At 38.2% G+C, this 22,412-nt stretch overlaps 1 protein-coding gene across 1 annotated transcript in view; it reads left to right on the forward strand.

Annotated features, from left to right (window-relative positions):
* The window catches only part of LOC150108476 (uncharacterized), a 314,028-nt gene that overhangs the window by 56,356 nt on the left and 235,260 nt on the right, over window positions 1-22,412 (forward strand). The window contains exon 2 of the mRNA XM_090415882.1: window positions 11,969-12,057. Within this exon, the coding sequence (XP_090272008.1) occupies window positions 11,969-12,057 (89 nt within the window). The remainder of the gene's footprint in view (window positions 1-11,968; window positions 12,058-22,412) is intronic.

The raw sequence follows: 22,412 nt of genomic DNA on the forward strand, positions 1-22,412 counted from the left end.
AAAAATGAATAGTAAGCGGCTGCCAGCTACCGCTGGACGTTTGAATCATTCGCCGCACTGACCTTGCACTGAGCGATTTGCAAATGACGACGATATGTTGCAGGTTATTGTTTCCTGGTTAAAGTGATGTACGCAGAAGTTGAGTTATGTGTCCCATGGGAAGCATGCCAGAATAAAGACCTTCCCACAAAAATGCTTCTTAACCTGGAGCATTCATAGCTCAGCCAGTAACGACGTTGCACTTTGTTGGAATAAAACAAGGGTCTCTTCTAAGGCACAAGGAACCATTTTAAGGGCTAGAAAAATATAAGATATTATAAATCCATTTCATAGCCGAATTATTTAATTTAAAACTTGAAACTTTCAAACCTGTCAAGAGAAGGCGACGGTAAACAACGAACAACCTCCGCATCAGTTTTGCCTTGGTATGGCACTACTTAAAACAGACGAACTCTGTCCAGCAGTCCGTATGTTCACCTTTTATTAATGCTTTTGATTAAGGTTTCACTAGCTTGACAGTTGTTTCGAGCTATTTATTTCCGTCAGAAACCTTAAGATCTCAAAAAACCCTCTTTTCACAACTTCAGAATGTCAGAAAGTTGTTTCATAAATGAACTCTCAATCTGTGCGTAAATTATAACAGTTGAAGTTCTTTTAAAGATTGAAGAAAGAGCCGAGAACGTTTCGAAAACGAATTTTCGACCCGCTTTTTACCATTTTTTTTTGTTAACTTTTTTGCAGAAATATCTCTGCTTGCTTATAAGCAAATAGCAGACTGTAGACGACTTTTTCTCGACATTTTAAGGGATAAACATGGTTGGAGAGCCGAAATGTCCCTTCAAATGCTAAATTCTTCTGGACTGACCGCTTGCCTAAATATTATTGGTAAATGGCTCTATTTATCGGATCTTTAATAACCGTTTGTCATTGATTCCGGAAGTTAATCATCGCTCTTTTAAATAAATCTAAACTTCGAGCGAATTTATCTCAGTAGTATTCTCTCTCTCTCTCTTAATAGAATTCTACATGGTATTTTGCTAAGTTACTACTGTTTTATTACAATGTTTTTTGTTAATTTTCTGAGAGCCTGTTGAGTTTAATCTTCTTCTTCCCCAGTTGGTTCTCTAATAAGCAGATGACGTGTAAAAAAAAAAAAAAAAAAAAAAAAAAAGTTGTGACTGAGTGGATACCGAGAAGAAATTTCAGTGGCCTGTAGAACATAATCTGATTATCAGAGGAAGGGCAGATGGTAGGGGAAGATATCAGAGTGGATGTAGGGACTGATAACCGAGTCGGTTGTGTTGCATAGAATTAATGTAGCAATGTAATGAAAATACCAGAAAACACTACGCAACCGAGGACTGTCATGTATTGGGGGGGGGGGGAAGCCAAAGACACATCGTGAAGTAGCGTTTACGATCAGCGGAGATTAAATTAAAAGAAAGAAAATATTTAACTGTTAACATGACTAAATTTCTATTTCGAGAGAGAGAAAAAATATGTATGCGATGGGATTAGCGGCATCCAGTCTGTTTCTTTTCCATTTCTACTGGCTATCATCGTTTGCAAAGCATAGTGATCCTATAGAACAAATATTTTTGATGCGATGTTATCAATGTCAAGAACACATCAATACCACATTGACACTTCGCTTAGCAAGGTTTCTGAAAAATCGTTTTCATATTTATAATAGTTAGCATCCTCTTGTAAAACGTGTTTCCTAATTATGTGCCAATTGCTTGGAAGAAAATAAACAACTGCAACAAAGATATCCTGGTGTGGTTGACCAGGATGAGACTGAAGTTACTAAAATAGTGAAGTGTTTGTCAGCTGTGGTGTTCTCGGGGCTAGTTTACTTATTTTCAGACGTACACACACACACACACACACACACACACACACACACACACACACACACACACACACACACACACACACACACACACACACACACACACACACACACACAGAGAGAGAGAGAGAGAGAGAGAGAAATGGACTGTTAAAAAATGGAATGTTAAAGTCCCGATTTTTTCCCTCATCTACTGACGTAATATGCAGAGGACGATGCCTGTCAGTAGTTACTGAAGGGTTCAGATTTTAAAATGATTCCTTTTTTTTTTAATGTGATTACTTCGCTATTTAGTAAACTTAATCGTAGAGAACAGCCCCTCATCACGTTTTCAGCAGCACCTGTTGACAGCTCAAGTAGTAAATAGATGGAGACACCCCAGAGCCAAATTTTGATATGAAATAATTTGCCGGTAATTTTTCCTGAAACCATCATCAATGTCAAAGAGAAATTTAACAAAATTTCTCTTGAAAAATTAATTTCTCAAATTTCTCTCTAAAAACTTGAAACGAAACAAAAGAGTCGCAAAAATAGAATGGGATTTGACCCACATCCCAGTTGCTTGGAGAACGAAGATATCCCCACTCTTTGTTAATCAATCAGACCTGCAGTGGCAATCTTGAAGGGAGTACTCGTCTTTGTTAATTAACAGGAATTGTTCACTTGTTGTGTATCAGGTAACAATCACGGCTAACATAATCAGGATTTGCGTTGCATACAGTCAAAGAAAAACAAGTACTTTGGCAACCCGTAGGAATGTTATACGTTGAATTCAACAACTGTGTTCGCATATTTAAAGAAATTTCCGAAATTATACCATGTCCAATCCAATGTAATAAAAGCCAAGGTCGTATCTTATCTTGAACCAGCTTTGGTTGGTATATATGAAATATGAAAGATCCCTATCAGTGAATTAAGGTATGAAAATACACAGCATATCACAACAGTGAGCCACGAGTCTGATATCTCGAGGCTATATACAAACATTCAATTTTTGGTTTAAGATAACAGTAACTTATTTAGAGATCGTTTTGTTAATACATTTTTTTTTCTAATTTTGTAATTTGTGAGGATGTATATTATTTTCTTCCAAAAAGTAGTGTCTGTAAAAGCCAAAAATGCTTCCACCATCTGCTGTGTTAAACAGATTAACTTGGCATAAATTAAAATTATTTCATGTCGATTTATTACTCTTCAGATGTATTTGGATATTGTTGCATTATTCAAAAATACTGTTGAGCCAAAGCACTGAATCACAGATGCCGCCAGCCATAGAGATCTTGTTTTTATGACTTTGAAATCCCTTAAATCCAGAATAAAGAGGACTACACCTCTGCATCGTATGTTTGAAGAAAGTTATCGTTTTTAGAGCTACGAAAGGGAAATATAAACAGAAACCAAAGTTAAGAGTGGTGAGTAAGCACTGCTTCTTGGCCTGTGGACGATAATCGATATGCATTGCTTAGGGGATCGTCGAGTGTTTATGTATTCGGGTGAAGGGGATGATTACAGAGACGATAAGGAATACCAGTATCGACGGCAACCAAGTTACGTCATTGCAACTCTGACTGTTTCTCGTGGGAACCGATGCTGACAGACCGCGTACATTGTTTATTCATCGACGTTTAGGTTACGGAACAGGCTTTGGAAGGGAGGCTCCCAAAGAGATTTTCCTTGCACCACGAATGCCTGAGCTTGTTGCTTGCGGTTGTTGACGGAGGGCTAAAGGGCATTTCGGTTTGAACTTCCAATAATGTTTCTTAATTGATTTCATAGGAACCTTAGGAGATGGAAATGAAAAGGGGGGAGCCGTAGGAGATGAAAGTTTTTCGAATTTAGGAGTGTTTTGATGATGAATTCATATATCATTACCGACGAGTATCTGGAGAACGAGGAAGATAACAACAGTTTAAGAAATGGTTTATTTAATTGCTTTAAGATAGAGGTAGATTCTAACAGGCCGAAATACCTTGCTGAATACTGTTACAGTTCAGGGTAATTTGAAGAGGACTGAACTATACAGGCAGATGAATTTTCTGACTACTCGGCCAACCAAGCGGCGAGAAAAATTGGCAAGAAAAATTGCATCACAGAAGAATCAGCAGCTTTGGGAGTGATCAAAGGATGTTTTGAAGGAAAATACATCGGACATTGATACGGTTATGAGAATAAATCGCATAATAATTAAATGAATAAGACTTTGAAAGAAGAGCTGCATAAAAAATAATATTGTGGATCCAGTACTATGGAAAAGGTGATAACCATCGCTAGGAATGTGACAGCTGTGGAAGTATAACTTTAATAAAAGGGGAACGAAAGCAGATACTTCAGAAATTGCTAAGCGATCGCTTTAGTAAGGTAGGTATAGATCCGAAGCGGAACTATTTGCTCTCAGGATAATGAACGAGTTGGATACATTAAAGCTATTGTAAGAGCTGGATTTTAGCACAGTTTTAGGAGTGAATGGAACATCTTCCATGGTAGTGAATGAATGAAGGTGCAAGAGAATAAGCTGTGCCTGTGAATTAGCTGTTCACTCTGAGTCTAATGAGTGGAAGGAAAAACCAAGATAATTCCATTATACAAGAATGGGGCTAAGACAGGAGCAACCAATTATAGGCAATCAGTATCTGTGTCATTAAAGTGTTGGGAAAGCCTGATTAGGATCTGCATTCAGAGGATGGTAGCACCTTAATCCTCCAAAGAGGGCGGCATGGGGTTTGTTAAAAAAAAACAAAAAAGTAGGGGTTGTTGTTTTAGCAATTTGACCACATTTTTGAATATTGACTGCAGAGTTGAATATATATATATATATATATATATATACCAAAATACTTTTGGATCTTGCCAAGACATTTGACAAGATTCCAGACCAGAAGTTGTTATACAAACTCATAGGGATATGGATGTGGATAATAGGCTTTTCACTTGAATTGGATGATGACTGACAAGTATAGAGAGAAATGTATAGTGGTGCCAATTGTAAGAGAAAGAAGATGAACAGTGGGAAACTACATTCATATATATATGTGTGTGTGTGTGTGTGTGTGTGAACAGTCATTAGTTAGGAATAGTGATAACGAACTTTTCCGATGAAGATTTCTTGCATGCTAATCTAATCAGACTACTTACGCGACAGATAGTGGTTCATAGTTGCTAAGTGTAAAGTTATGCATTTTGGATTGAGGGATTTGTGATCAACGTATTTTATTAATGGTAACTTACAATAAGTCTTCAAAGAAGCTAGAAACATGAGATAATGGCAAACGAGATTAAAGTTTAGAGCTATATTACAAGGTGATTAAGTCATCACATTGGATGAATGCAATGTTTAAGAGGGCATTAAGAAGTTATTCGTCCATTGTGAAAAGTTTTGATAAGACCAAATCTTAACTATTATTATCCATTTTGGTTATTAGTTAGTTTCGAGGAGATGAGGAGACAACTGAAAACATCCAACAGCGAGTAACCGAGATGATATATGGCCTGTGGAATTGGGCATATGAAAATAGACTGAAGAAATCAGTTTCTGAAAGTGTGGATCCTCCGTGCTCAGTCGGTATAGACGGAGCCCTTTGGTGGGAATGACCTGGGTTCGATTTCCGTCCATGACGCGAGGAACCTTTTAGGAGAGACAGGTCTTTTCGACTAAAGGTAAGTTAGTCGGTCTCATACTGAGGTGTAGGGTTTCTCCAGGAAACTCGGGTTTTTCATCCCTCAAAAACAGGCAAACCGCCCCCATGAACATGTATACAGTCATAAATACTAAGGATATGTATCCCCTCCCCAACGTCAGGCTCCGCGACAAGCCGGTTGGGATCTCCAAAGTCGCATCAAGGAAAAAACAGAGGACCCAACTCTAGGAAGAAGAGAAATCTAGTTCTGAAAGTGTGAGCAATATATGGAATAGGAGAGACATGATATAAATTGGTAAAGGGATCTTATCGCATAGACACACAAGTTAGATTTTACAGCTCATGATAGGGCATCCTTTAGTAAGATTGTGATTTAGAAGCATGTCAGATCCAAGATGAAAAGCCAAACGGCTATTTTTTTTTTTTTTTTTTTTTCTGGCGAGGTTGATAAGTTAAGGGGATAAAAATCCCTTATTGTTTTTCAGCCAGTAAGCGAAACTAAGATCGAAAACTACGATCTGAACGTTTCATGCCGACGAACTGTCGGCGGATCCAAGCGTAAGTGACCACTTGGTAGTGCCACACCCGGGCAACTCGTTGCAAAGGTGGAGCAAGATCCCTCACTATTCTTGATATTTTCTCATAATGTAAAAACACACAGCTCCTAGGAGATGTAGTACTGTTTTACATTATGAGGAGAGGTCACTACCCAGACCGGTTTCAACCTTTTTTGAGGTCTCATCAGTGAGTAGCTAGACCTAGAATATCAGAGTTTAAGTGAAAAGAACTTACATACTTTTGCTATACGATTGCCAGAAAGGTGTGTCACTATATTATATTATAACATATTATAACTAAGATGAAAAGCCAAACGACGCTTGGATCCGCCGACAGTTCGTCGGCATGAAACGTTCAGATCGTAGTTTTCGATCTTAGTTTCGCTTACTGGCTGAAAAACAATAAGGGATTTTTATCCCCTTAACTTGTCAGATCCAAGTTCTTTACATGGTACGTGCGGAATGGGCTACCACTGGATGTTGTCAGCTCATGAAATGTTTTCAGAGAGAGAGAGAGAGAGAGTATTGAGGCATGGCGTAATCTGGACGTAGTCCTCTCTGTCTGTGAGTCCTCGGCTCTCTGGAGTAGCTTTGTATAAAAATATTAAAATATTAGTAATAATCTTTGTTTTTCATTGCTATTACGCCTTGTATTGGCAGGCCTGGTTGGACAAGTGGAAAATGTTTTCGTTCTCCCACCGGACTGCTTCCGAATTCCACTCTGGGCATGGATGTTTTTGTGAATGTCGTTTAGGTAGCAAATAATAAGTTTTGTCTGGTATAAGAACCCACACTGCTTTTTGAAGGTTTGTAGTCATTCGAAAACCTTTCATGTTTGGTTTCTACGCATGGTAGTCCCGATTATCTAGCCCATAGCCCACCCGTGATGCTTATGTGCGATAGGTTTATAGCCTTTCCTGGATGGATGTGGTGGGGATGGTTTGCAATTACCACCGAAGTCATTTAGGCTTATGAGTTCAGTCTATGTTGTCTTGTGTTCTTATGGAAGTTCTGCCTGTTTTTAGCAATGATAACTGCGATTTTTCGGGAGAAAAATCCTTCTACACCTACATATGATGGGAGAGCGGAAAAAAAACTTAAGTTTTTTGCATCCTGGACGAGTCCCAATCGGCATCGATGGGTCATCCCAACCTGTCGATACCGATTTAGTTGCGGAAACTCATTCACCTAAAAATATTGGATTAATAAAGATCCGTAATAAACACTTAGGGAGTAAAATAATATCAGGTGCATTAGATTACAGTAGATGACGTAGAGGTCGAATGCACAAAATAATCTCTTGCAATGATAATTAGTCACTTGTAGTGATTTGTGATGATTGCTGGCTTCCGCGATGATCGCATGTTGTGTGCAGTTTCCCAAATTTTCCAGAATCGGGACTTTTCGCCAATATATTCCTTTTCCACTGGTTGGCAGCAAACTTTCCCTGAGAACTCAACTTATTAGGGGAAGAGGACGAAACGTCAATGCTCCTCTGAACTTCCATAAGAATTGCGCCAATAATGTCTGAAAAATCCGCTGTCCTCTTTGAAAAGTGACTGCAAGTAGATGACTGATTAGCAACTGTGTTCACCTTCTCTGTAACTTTTATGTATTCCTGAACGATTACGAGAGGAGCAACTCATTTAACACAAATCATTCTCTTAAACCATTGGCCTGGACTGTTTCCTGAGAATAGGAGTTCCTTGTTTCATGCTGAATTGCCATACTCTTGCTTGGCCATTTACTACGGCAGGGTAATCCTGATTGTATCAAAATTATACGAAGCGTGCCCGCTATTCATGGGTCCAAAGTTTCTGTCTACACTCCACCTAAGTTTGAGATTCCGTCAGAAATGAGAGGTTAATGAAGTAGTATTCCATCCCGAGTATTCCATCCTGTTTATAATTCTGGACATATTGTTCCTAGTGAATTTTCACTCCGTATCCCATGTGGAATTTGGTTTTAAGACTTTACAGAATTCAGGTTAGTTTACAACAAAATCTCAGCACAAGGACGACGCGACCTTTCTTTTGGAAAGACTTGAGTGCGAGTCCCGGCTAAGATGCAAGAAACTTTTTTGAGGCAAGAAACTCTCTGGGAAACTTTTTTTCCTACTCCATCAACACTAGCAAATTGCACGGAGGATACGCTCACCGGATATAATACACTGTCTCGTAGACTGTTTCTTCACCTTTATTAATGCTACAACATTACACAATCTACAACAATCTACAACAGAATGCTGTATGACAGCATTCTGTTGTAGATTGTGTATTGTAGGGCGGGTTTGCATGTTTTGTGGATGAAAAATCCTAAATAACTCTATCCCAGGTTAGTTCAGTCGTAGGATGTTATTGCTACTGATAGTGCCAGGTGGACACTGCTAGTGAATTGTTTTACAATTTTATAAACTGGCAATCTAAAATAATACATTGCCCGTTTTTAAAATAATAATTCGTTTGAAATGCATTAGTAGTGCAAGTTAGTGATGAACTTAGTACATAATGTAAAGAGAAACCCAAGATGTATAAAACTAGGGCACCCCCCCCCCCCCCGATCCAGATTGCATAAGAAAACTGGAAGATGGAACGAACTAGCCTACCATTTTGTAATTTAGTGTTGTATCAGAGCTTTTGCAAGTTGAAATATTTTTAGGAACGTTTCATCTTCCATCACTAGAAATGCTCCTCCTGCAGAGTACGATCATGAAAAGCATCAACTAACTGATGTTCTGCCATCTCTTTCATTAAAGACGCTCTTCATTTTTCTGTATGATAATTTGAACAAGATGAGCCTTAAAAATATCATATCAGTAGCGAGCGTTACTCTGAATGCCTGCTTATATTATTATTATACATAACTGAATTATTGAATTACTAGTGAAGAAGTACGTCACATTTTGCTAGTTACGGAAATTACTGAATTTATTCCCAAGAATATTCTCAAATATATAAAGCTTTATTTTTTACAGTTCACGATTCAATAAATATGGCTGAATTGGCAACAAAAACTAATTTTTTTTGTGGGGGGGGGGGGGGGGAAGAGGAGTCAATAACAGTCGGATGGTGGACAAAATGTACCACTAATTAGATCGCACTACAGAATTGTGTTGAATTCAGTACGTGTTGTTAGTATTATTTCTGTATTAAATATCTAGCATTGACGATTACCCACACTAGGTGCGCGATGGTAATTGGCGGAATAAAAGTAAATAATAATCAAGATATAGGAAGAATAAATAGCTTGAGGGATCGACTAAAATATGGATCATTAGTAGGCAATTTACTGTCAGGCGTACGAGACTGGTATGCCTGACAGTAAATTACATTCTTAATGGCCTACGGTAAGTGGGTCAAAAATGAATTTGTACGAAATCATAAAATGATTGACGACAAATATCCAAGAAGGGATCAAGACAAGTAAATCATTCCTTGAACAAGAAAACAAAAATTATGTAATTAACGTATTTTCAAAAATTGTCTCAAGAAACGAATGGTATAGCAGTTGTCTTATCGCCGCTGTTGTCAACTGCTAATCTGATAAAGAGGAGGTGCTGTAATGTGCTGATATTGCTCGGCTATCGGATTACGTTGCACATGAGCTCTCTCCTTTTTTATTTTTAAAATACCAGTCTGTTATACTTATAAGTGTAGTGAAACTAATTAATGGTATCGCTACACATATTATCAGTTATTATATTACACTCTCACCCCCTCTTCCGCAAACAGGTCTGAACTGTCTCGGGAACTGGAATTTATTCCAGCAATGAAAGCATTATTAGGGTCGTGAAAATTAACACCACTAATTTCTCAATATTTGTCAACAAGTCGCGATAGGAGATCAGTGTCTGCTCTAATTTTCTTGACATGAGCGAGGAGGGGGCTGCTTGATGACTCATTGGTCACGTTAATGATCAAGCTGCTAACTGAAACCTAATTACTGGCGATGTCGGTCCAGCCGCAGTGGCCATGGGAACAATCACTACATCATCATCATGTTGTTCCAGATATGTATTACGGCATTTTGAGGATGTTATGGGTCCTAATTTTTGTGTATATTAATTTACAGAGCACAGCTTGCTTGTGAATTATTTTGTATTGATTGTAAATCGCTATAAAAAATGTTAATACATAACTAATTTCTTAGTTTATTTTTCCACACAGTATCGATGAAGAGGAAAGTTTCATCTCAATCCAAGCGTGAAAAAAATTCTTCTATTTAATAATTCATAAATATATGTGAGAACGTGAAGTTTTATTTTTAACTCTCCAAATTCTAGGGGATCCCCTCCGTCTAAATTGAGTCTTGAACCAAAGTCCATGTAGGTCCTACCTTTATACGATATGTTGGGATCTACATGGATCCCTTGAATGCTTTGCTCTCCATCAATTTTCGATGGAGAATCGTGGGAAAAACTACTCAAGCAACGCAATCGCATTAAAGTTTCGTAGTTAATATATTTGTTTTTGAAAAAACTCTGTAATAAACACCCTTAAAAGAGCAAAATCTTTTTTATTTCTTATATTCCTGTATGTTTGATTGAATAAGACAGTCTGACGTCTTGTCTGTGATAACAATAATGGAACATTAGTCATGCTTATACCATTTGCAGAACAGCATCCTCAGAGAAGGTTTCTCCTTTTAAACACGAACAGGTTGTATTTTGCAAATATCACAGTTCTAGTTTAGCAACAAGACAAATATAACAGTGGTTCCTGTGAGTTTAGAAAGAAATAAAAAATGCATTTTGTCTTCATTTTATAGAATTTTAGTGCGGTCCAAATTAAATACTAATTTGTTTTGGTTTCCTGATTTTCCCCTTCACTTCTAGCCAGTCAAAAAGCATATTGAAAGGTTGGAAAAATATTTACAGGGTTCTCAAAGAATCAAAAATCAGAATTAGTAACAAACCACAAAAATTTCCTTGACAAATATCGATTCTACAATCGTATATTTTGGTGGGTTTATTCCCACTCTACTTTCCTGACTCCATCATAAGCAATGGACCATGACTAGGCTAAAATGCACAATATAATTAATGAATTATCGAATAAGAAGCGATTCACGATGATCGGCTCTTATCCGATAGCGAATAATCTCACGGAGATACTGAAGCAAATCAACAATTTCAGTAGAAAACGGAGAACAAAAAAAAATCTTGGTTGAAAGGGAAGGTGGCATCAAAGCAACAATAACAGCACACTTAAGTTAAACAAAAATGGGGAACAGAAATTCTTCACTTTTTTTTTCTTTTTTTTTTGCTTGTCTTCATTCCTTTCGACACTGTTTTAGCTGCTCCCACTTTGGCGCAGGGTCTCATGGTTTAAGTGGAGACATGAACATCTTGAATCACTAATCAAAACGTTCCAAAAAAAACCTGAAATGTAGAGTCCTGCAGTGCCATAATTTGACCAACAAGTACAAATTATCACATCATAAATTATCAAAGTCGTAAGGCATGGCAGATAATTCTACAAGTTGTTGTAAGCAACTACATCCCTCTTAATTGTTTTAAAATTATTCGAGCAAAATTTATCATTCGTACAAACCTGTCAGTTATGTAGGACACGCTCATGGTGTAGCATTATTACTCTCAGATTTCATTGTGCTACTTCCTGCTGCTTGGTATTATCAGTTTTAAAGTTGTTTTCTCGATGCTCGTACGAACAGTTTGGTGTAGTTCTTAATGGTGAATACCGAAGTTAAGCAGTCTGTAAGTTTCCTTTCTGAACATGCAGTTGCCATTTCGTTAAAAACATAGTATAGAGACAATGATGCAGGCATTCTCATAACAGATCCCTAATATATAAAGTGGGTTATGTTTAACTGCATTATTAGCTAAAGATGTGTGCACTTTTGTGAAACACCAATCGTAACAGGTAGCAGATGTTTCGTAAGTTATTTCTGATTTTCTCTTTTAGGATGGTGGGACCACGGAGCGAATGGAGAAGACCAAACGTTGCTATAAGTGCAAGGACCAGTGTCCTGGCTACGTGCCGCATTTTTGGAGGTAAGTGTAGTTTCTTCAATATTTCGTTTTAGGTGGGTTATCTTATTTCCCTACTCGGTTAAATTTATTATTATTATTTTGTTACGTCGAAAAAGTAATGATTAGTTAAAGCCCCTGATATGACAACACACAAACAATTAAAACAAATATGTCGTCGGCAAATATCATTTCGGCAGCCGCATATAAATCTGTCAGAATTTCCTGTATAACAGGAAATATTATTACATGAGGACTTTAGCAGTTTATTGTAGTTGTATTTATTTATTTATTATTATTATTATTATTTATTTATTTATTTTTATTTTATTTTATTTTATTTTTTTATTTATTTATTTTTATCACTAGAGGTCAGGCTAGGGAAAAGGATTAATTAACTACGTAGATTTAGTTTACCGGTATACAGAGCATGAGCATGTAGCTTGGTTCCTTATACACTTGTATTCTTCCGACGATGACCTCGATACAGGGGTCGAAACGTCGTTTTATTTTATTAGTAATTAATAAAATAATCTGTTCAACACGTGTGTTTTTGAGTGCTGATCACTGTGTAACCTTAAAAGAAACAAATATGATTCCTGTATAACAGGAAAGCCTACAAGATTTGGAAATTCTGCTGTTTTAAATCTCGCGGAATTTCCTGAAGTATCTTCCCAAAAGCGGTTATTCCGCGTGCAAGTTTAAATTACGACTGGAATGTAAAGTGGTTGCTGTGCGCTTCACCAGAAGAGAAATGGATCTTCCTTCTTTAACATATTCAGTCATCTCCAACGCTGGAAAACTCAGAAAGAACGAAAACAATCTCAAGTGTCCAGATTGCAACACGACCTATGACCTTGCTCAACACTCGCTCATTCAGAACTTTCCCGAAGAGCGGTGTCCATATAATCTACCATTCTCGTCACCCCCCCCCCTCCCGATATTTAATACTTACTGTGCCATATGTTTCCTACACCACGACATGACCCTAATCCGTAGATGAACTGCGCGATTTCGTCAGAGGTAGTAGGTCTGTCTAACTGGGAGGTCATCCTCCCACGTAAGGAACGTAATCACTTTCATCAGTTACGCAAAGATGTTTGCCATGAGTCATTTTGCACGTGCTCAAAGGTCACTCGAAGGAGAGTTTGGATCCTCTGTCTTTAGTGATCAACTCGTTGCCACTGAATTGTTTTACCTTAAGACCCGAAGGAATAAATTATGCTGACCCATTTCGTGAATATTAAATTATTCTGCCGAATGGTCACTCTTGGATTTGTACAGGGGAGTGTGTGGGAGAGTTTCATGCACTGATAATAACGATAACGAAGCAGCGATGCAGGAGCCAAATCTGATTAGTTTTCAGTTACTGCTTTTAGATGCTGCGTTGTTAGTAGAATCCATTCTGCCATAAGATCAAATATTTTTATTTGTTGTATTTACTATACTATTTAAAATAGAAAATCTGGATTAGGAAATAGCTAATAGCAGCGTATTTCCAGTGCTGCCCAACCCCCACATTTTTTTCCATTGGTAGCAAACTTGTGAATTCAAGTTATCCAGTGCCATGGACTTTACGAAGGACCACAAAGTTCAGCTTATCTCAGTCATTTCGATGATATCCACAAACAGCGTAGCTGGTTGCTGACTCCTCTGCAAGAAACTTTTGTGGCCTCCTAAGAGCAATTTTTTGCGGTATTTTCTTAATGTAATGGCACCATATCTGTCTCATCATAAAAGGGAACAATCCATATAAATTATTATAAACTCGTAAAACAAAATGTGTGTCACCCATCAAGATGAATCTCAAATCAATGTCCTCCGGATTTTTTGTAAGTGTTTCATTTCCCTCTTTTTTTATGTCATAATTTCTGTGTATATTCACGAAATCTCTCAATAATTCCGGTGTGGCCCGCAAGCATTTCTGAAACAACGATTGAGGCTTCATTCAAACAGTTTACGAATCCTAAAAAAATAATTAGGAGTTGGATTGAAACTTTTTTTTTTAATTGACTTGTTACCATAATTACTCCCTGGGCTGCTGAATGGGGAAACAATTCATTCTCCCATCCTACCGTGAAACTTTCGCCTCCATTTCTTCCGTAGACTTTCGCTTCTAATAATAACAATTTCTCCACTTCATCCTCACAAAGGAACTGGAAATCATTTCATCCAAAAAGCTGCGGATAAATACATGTGTAGAAGTAAATATCTTTAACGCATTTGGTTTCGCTATTAGGGAAAACACGGATAGCGAGTGGTCGAATACAGAGTATGCACTTCCAAACAAGCAAGCTGTGGGGGGTCTAATCCCACAGCAGAATTTCCTCGTCCACTTTTAGCTCACTACCTCGCTTATTTGAGGCTGAAGTAGCTTGAAAGAGAAGTTCCGTTTGGTCTTTTTAGCAGTGTTTCTGGATTATATAACCCTTAACCCGCCCACATTACTAATGTACCCAAGGACTATCCCCTTTCTTAGGCAGGATTTACATTAAAAAAATCGCGGTGGATAGGCGATTTTTTTCTCTCCTATCCACGAAAAATCGTGTGAACGTAACAGCTTTGAAAGCGGATTCTTTCAAAGTATCATTTTGGAAGTCTCCCACGTGTCTTCTCAAATTTGACAGTCTGATTTATGGGTTTGCTTTAATCGTGCACACTTGATGGGTATTTGGCCAACATGAGTCTTGGGAGGACCTTAATCTTATTATTTTCCTTAAGCATCCTGTTAAATGAACATCACTTCTGGTTGTTGTTTTTTTTTCAACTGTCCACGGACTGCGCGTCTCTCTCTCCTGGCTTTTCACAGTGGGATTAAAAAAAAAAACGGTGGGAGTTAGGAAAAAACTTAACAACGGAATGTAGGATTTTTTTTCTTTATTTTAGGAAGTAAATATTCAGATCACGGGGCACCAAAATAGTGCATTGTTTTAGAATTATGTTTGCCTAGGGATAAAAAGGAATTTTTACTTTAGAATTAAGGTAAATGTCTTCTTTTCGTGTACCGAAGTTTGAGGAGTATTTCCCAGTCGGTCTTTGACTTTAAGTAAATATGCACGTAGAACGTGACTCGAAAAAGACACTCACCAAACCGACACGGTTAGTATTTGGACTCGGATGTTGTCGTAAGATGTCGTTTTATCCCTAGGCAAAAGGGTTCTTGACCCTTTTGTTTCTTATCGTTGTTCTACGAACATGACAAGCGGTAAATGAAGAATTTCGTGATATCACGTGCCTTTAATTCGAGTTCAATTCCCCTTGTATTGATTCGAAGCTGACTGATCTGCTCACTGCTGGTTTTTCGTCTAACATGTCGTTATATTAATATTTTTTGAACGTGGGATGAATTCTGAATACCGGATTAGCGATTATCAGTGCTAGAAAATTCCTCGCTGACGACATGCTATCTACAGCATCCTATTGCAGTATTTGACCGATATGACCTTTATCTCTATTCTTATATGCATATATACGAACTTCCGTTTCTCAGTTCGTATAGACCAGTCCTTTGGTTGGAAAGACTCAAGATCGAATCCCGTCTATAACGTGAGGGATCTCTATCAAATATCAAATCTTTTTCGATCAAATGGTGAGTTAGCCAGTCTCATCCAGAGGCGAAGTTTGTTTTTTTTTGGTTCGTCAAAACAGACAGAAGACCTCGTGACTATACAGATCTACAGACATAGATAATTGACTTTAGGGGGATGCGGTGGAGGAGTGGTGTGTGTGTGTGTGTGTGTGCCGGCTGCATTAATTCGCGGTGACCCTTAATTAGGGGATCAACTCGTTCCAAGAGTTGAAGAGAAGATTCATATGCAGGCTTCTGTGAGACATTTTTTGTGAATTGCTTAAGTCAAGATTTCTTGGTAATAATATAAAGCATTTAATTGGGTTCATAAGATGACGAAGTTATTAATTCATAGATGGAACCAATTTCTTGAAGGACCATTTGGTAGGATGAAAATGAGCGTTTACATATGCATCCATTTCTTTCTCAAGACTAAGCCTTTTTGCTTATTTATATTCTTACCCGCCTACGAAAACTGCTAGCATTTTAGCACAGTGATTGGGTTCAGATAATCCTGCATCTCAGTGCTGGAGACTAGAAACATGGAACTTCTTCAGGTTTCTAATAGGCAGCAATACTTCATGTTCACCTAAAGACATTCCCAAACATCTATGCCAGCATTGAGATTTGAAGCAACAACATATTAGTTGGAGAGAGAGAGAGGCGATCCTACCCACGCATTCAACCTGGCCGACAATTGAATCGCTACTGGCATACCCACCTGCTCAACATAAATAGAAAAATTAATGGTAATTGAAGAACGTTCGTATTGCATTTGTTATAATCTGATATTTACAAAGATGAAAGTATTACGGAGGGGGGGGGGAGAGATGAGAGAACGAAGCTTTTAATAGATTATTAATGAGCTCAACGTCAACAGTCTGTGCTGACGTTGAGCTCATTAAGAGACGTAGATAGCCTTTTGGTGAACCTTTTTAATAGGAGAAAAATGAATTTACATTATTCAGCACAAAGGCAGGCGTAGCCAAGGTAAATTACGGGATGTTTTTTGTGTTTGCCTTCTTTAGGACAACCATGCTGTCCGAAAGAAGCGTAACCGGTTGATTCTTCGTAACCTTATTCAAGGTGTGATAAGCAATTGTCATTTTAGTGAGACGTAGACAGAGCTGTGTTTTTATTGCTCGCGCTATTCAACATACCCAGCAGGGTATTGTCCCAAATAGATACTACAGTTGTTTTTCCTTTTCGCCCCTCCTTAAAGGTGGCCCCATTCTGAACTAAGATGGCCAAAGGAGGAATGTTTTACAGACCCCCGAAGTAACGCATCATGTGAAGTTGGCCCCCAGCATATTCACAGGGAACCTGACAGACTTCGACCTAAACTCTCCTCTATAAACATACTAACCAGACCACGTGACTCTTCTCAGCATGTGCGATTTTCGCTGAATGAATCTGCTCTGCGATCTTTTTCCGTCCTGGTGAAACTCAAACTTTGCAAGAAACAAGTTCTGCTCCCCCCCCTATTTTCCCCTATTACAACAACTGGCAGTCGGGGCAAATGACCGTAGCAGGTTTAGGACGCGGGCGTGGTCGAACCACCACTTGAATGCTGGTGCCGTACGTACGCCTTTCCCCGGAGGTTAGGGAGGGTCGTGGTGTGATACGAAAGACAAGTGTGTGTAGTGTGATGCTGTAAACAAGAGGGGGACGGTAACGATGGGAGATGTAATGCGAGAATGAGAAAGATAGCCGCGTTTAGTCTAAAGGTCCAGCTCCCGTCCCAGAAATCACTGAACGCCTCCGAAGCTCACGTCGTAGGGGTGACGCAGTTAGGATCGAAAGGAATTGAATTCCTAATGAAGATGAGGGAGCATTTCCTTCCGGAATCTCCGGATTTTTTCTTCTTGCAAATGAAGGAAACAGACTAGTGTTTCCTTCATTTAGAGGACCAACAAGAAAATAACGGAAATTAATGAATATCAACAAACTCGAGTAGCCAAGAGGGGGATGGTAACGATGGTTAGCGTATCCGCTCTCCAGCCAACATGCTGAGGGGGTTCCAATCCTACCAGAGGAATGAATGTTTGTGACTTCCCACTAACTCTTTGTGAAAAGGGCATCAGCAACCGTACCACTTCTAGCAGAAGGCTTCACTCCCAAAACCCAGCGAAGAACGGGAATGTGAATAACTAACTAAACTCGTGTAGGTGATGAGTTTGTCACTGCCGCTCTGAGGTTATACACACGATTCTTCACAGAATTTGCACTCTGCTGAAGGTGTGTCTTTTAACATGTGACGTCATTTGACGCCGTGTGATGAAAAGATGAATTCAAAGAGAAATATGCAGTTGAATAAAACGAGGATGGTCATAACGCACGCGCTAGTCAGACAATTTTTTTTTTTCCCTGAAAATATTTACGTTCTTCCATTTTATGGCTTGCTTATGTAAAATTTATTTGATTTTCAAACCGCAATCGAACACGTGATTCCCCACCTTATCCCTTCCGGCAATAATAACGGAATACCCAGCGTTGCCACGTAAGGAAAAAAAATGGGTCATAGAGGTGGGCCCCTTCTTATATACAGTAAATTGTTCACATGCACTTTTAAATAAATAAAGATATGAGATGGCCACCACCCAGCGATTCAAATAGAAATAATGCATGCCAACCGCATCCCCCTCCGTCAAAGGAGGGGGGCCCTCCGTGTGTTGTAGTAACGGGGCATTGCTTTGTTAGGCTAGGCTAGCAATGAGACATACCATCGAACGGCTGGCGATTTCCCTCATACGTACGAACATCTATCACCGTACCTTCCTCTACCTGAGGCAGTGGGCAGATTTTGCATTCTTGACAGAACAATGAGAATCTAGACGTGACTGTTAGAAGCACGCCCTGCATGAAGCAATTCCAACAATAAGAACCTTTGAATTCTACTCAGCAAAATAAGAAGACTCATAAAATGCAGTAGTTCAGGTCTTTTCCAAGATTAAAACTTCTCCACCGCTCTCCTAGGATTTACTTTAGAACACCTTTCGTCCATTTTGGAAATGTGCCAAGGTGATGAACATGTCTTATTACTGATAATGATCTTTAACTTTCTTGGACGGCTTTCAACTGTTGTGTTATGATTACGACTTCCATTTTGGTGTTTCTCCCTCCTCCTCTCAGAACATCCCCCTCCTTTTCTTTTGCTATGCTCTGCCAGTTGGACTTCATTTATTTCACTCCGGTTTTGTACGTGTTAGTGAATTTCCTGTCTTGCATCTTATTATTTAGGTGATTAATTTTTTAGTGCAGTTGCAGTGCACATTTAATTAGTTGCCTTGAGAAATGGCCCTCATAATCATCATCTCTACATAGGCTAGATGGCACCATGAACGAGTTGTCGGCAACAACTTCATTAAAGAATTTTAACAGCTGTCGCAAAGATATATTAAAAGAGGAAATTCATATTTCCTTCTTTAATATAAGTACGATAGCTTCGTCAAAGAAATTGCTGTGGCCTCCATACTAGCATCGCATGACAGGAAAGAAGCAGTTTTACTACTCATCAAGTTATTACGTTGACTCGTAATCTGCAATTTCGCAAAATAGTAGTTTTGCTTAAACTAAAAAAAAAAAAAAAGTACGGGAACTTCCTCATAGAACAGGTTAGCGTATCAAAATGAACAATGGAATGTTTCACGTGAATATATTGTTGTGATGCTCAGAGCTTTACATGTCGTATGTTTTGACGTCACAATGCATAAGTTGGCGAAGCCTTTAATGCGTTTATAATCGTGCTGAAACGGCTGAAAGCACAAGAATGTTATTGTTGGAGACCTGCTTGGTCCTAGAGTTAAAATGGGAATGTAACTTCATGAAAATATTACAACGTAGTGTTGAATGTTGAAGAAATATGATTATTTCAGAATGTGGACGGCGATTGTATTTTAGCATCAAAAACAGAAAGAAAAAAACATTCAAAGAGAACCGCAAACTTATTGGCCGTAAAAGATGATGCACTGGTTAAAGATGAAATAAGGAACTTTAAGCTGTCTAATTTTCAGCAGCTGGACTTTATTTTATTTTCTTTTTTTCGTTTGATTAATTTCATGCGAAAGCTATTTTAAATTCGGCGGATTTCTCTCTGTCTCGTGTAGTAGCTGAATGTGGTTGAGCTCTGCATAAAATTAGCTGCGGAGGTATTAAAAAAAAAAAAGACTGTTGTTGACGTCGGGTACAATCAAAATTATTAGTTGGGAGGGGAAAGTAACGGTCTTGAGTAGGGGGGGGGAAGTGGGGGATTTCAAGGAAAATAAATTCATCACGGAAACCCTTGCAGTATGATGCTGCTGTTGAGCGTGATGCGAAAAATAATAATAAAAAAAAAAAAAAAAGACAAAGGTTGCGTGCTGGCACAATAGAGCGGGTTTGGCAGCGAGATGTCGTGCCAATTAGACAGAGGATTTAATGGATCATCGCGAGGGTGACGAACTTGACGAGACAGCCATTTCTTGTGAGCGGACCTGCACGGGAGGTTTGATATCGTCGTGTACGATGGGGTTGCTCTGTTCAGTATAGATAGGGACTTTTGCAGCTTGCACTCCATTACTTATTATAACTGGAAGAACGGTGGTTGCTATTTCATTGTACACGACGATCGAGGGTACTTCAGATTGAAGAAATGGCAATCTTCGCAGCAGAAAATATCACATTTTGACATATCTTTCAGGTCCAGATTTTCGATAGATTCATGTGTGGAGAGAGGAAGGGGAGATCAAGATTTTCATTCGGATGGTCTTGTAGTTTTTAGAAAATAAAAATAAATAAATAATGAGGTATTGGGAAGCAGTATCCACACATAACCACACATCATTTATGTGTGGTTATGACATCGACGGACACCCCCCCCCCCACACACACACACGCAAGGAGAGAGAGCCAAACCTCATGATTGGTGAATTACTGAAGATATATCACCAACAATAAACCAGATAACATTATTCCTGGCTAGAGCTGTACCTTCTTGTGGAGATTTTTTTTTTATGCTATTTACTGACATCTAACCTGTAATTACACATAACGATACTTATATCAAGATTTCGATAAATGTTGGCACTCAAGGCCTATACTGGCACACACACGTTTGTGTAATTCTTTCCTTCCACATTAAATGTATTACCCATTTCATCGGGTAGTTATTCCAGTTGCTCAATACGTCTTACTGAAAGCTCTTTCCTCTTATTTTGTAGCTTGTTTTTAATAACTACATAGAGAAGTACATTTATATTCCATTTTATGCAGAAAACAAATAATTAAATGATGTAATATTAAATTATATACACTCCTAAGGATCATTTCAAACGTTTTATGCACTACGCATGCGTGACCAATGGCATGCGATGCAATAGTCTTCACCTTCACGTCAGTTGTAAGGGACGAGCTCATAATTCAAACATTGTCTGTTCAGTTCTTGTTCCGCAAAATAAGACTTCCAAAGAGAGAGAGAAAGAAAGAAAAAAAGACTCCGGTCGAATATCATTTTTTGCGCATATTTCAATTGAAATATCTGATCGTATGTGAAATATATCAAACCATACGTTGAACCACACATTAAAAAAAAAAAAAAAAATCGATCTCTTTGTAAATCGGAATAGGCGAGAGAAAAAAAAAAAAATCTGTAAAATATGACAAGAAAAGTGTGGGTCAGCTCGTGAGTCACTTGAGTATATACAGTGAGTGGCGTAATTTTTACATATTATTTCGTTGTGTGCATGGAAAGAGAGAACGAACACCGCAAATGATTGAAAACTGCATCATTTATAAAAGAAGATAAAATCTGCTATGTTTATAATCTATACGGAACCGGTTTATTAACAAAAAAAAAAAAAAAAAAATAGATCTCTTTCTCCGACGAGACTATGAGTGAAGAAGGGAGGATGCTCTAGTGAGAAACGAGCGAAAGATAAAATCTGGTTTATCCTAAAATCCAGTAGACTCCACAGAATTCCTTTTATCCTTCCCAAATCAGCAAGATGCTTGAAAGATTTCGCATTGCGTTGCGTAGCTTAAAGGGAGAAGACGTGCAACTATTCGGTGACGACCTGTGAATTATTCCAAGAAGGGGGGGGGGAAGAATTTAGCGTGAAGACAAAATCGTAAGACACCTGTTTGTTGCTAACGTCTTGTGATCACAACAGCAGCTGCCAGTGGACACATTGTGGCACGTGCCATTCGAAAGCTTGTTTCTTTTAGTCTTGACGGGCACACGAAGTGAACCGAATGACATTTATTTAAAAAAAAAAAAAAAACTGTAACCATACAAATTGGAATCGTTTTACTCACTGAGACAAATTTTATTTTTTGTGAAAACAACGCATGTTAGCCTGCTTTCTGATTTAATTTAACTTCTTTTCATGGTTCATATTTTGAAAACAAGTTTTTCATCTTTTCTGTTCAAGAAAAAAAAGAAAAGAAAAGAAACTGTTATAATGGTGTACACATATTCAAAGTCTAATGCGAGTTGCTGCGCAATGTCAGCGATTGATTGCCTTTTAAAAGGTCGCTTTTTAAAATAATCCAACGAGGTTCTCCTTATACATGTTGTACCGAATTTGAAACCTATACTGAAGAATAATACGTACAATAAAACCATCAAAATTAATTAAGAATTAATTCAAACAGGCGCATGTAGACTTTCTTAATATAGCAACCAATTTATATTTCTTTCATTGCTTTTATTTATTTATTATTATTATTATTTTTTTGTAATTCCCACTCACGAAAGGTTATGACAATAGTACATGCACGAACGTGAGTGAACTATAGATTTTTTCATATTTTTATTCGTTTTATTTTCTTACAT

This window comes from Typopeltis vanoorti, chromosome 3 (genome assembly GCF_054136105.1).
Source record: "Typopeltis vanoorti isolate ZY-2024b chromosome 3, IOZ_Tvanoo_1.0, whole genome shotgun sequence".
In the NCBI taxonomy this organism is placed as follows: Eukaryota; Metazoa; Arthropoda; class Arachnida; order Uropygi; family Thelyphonidae; genus Typopeltis; species Typopeltis vanoorti.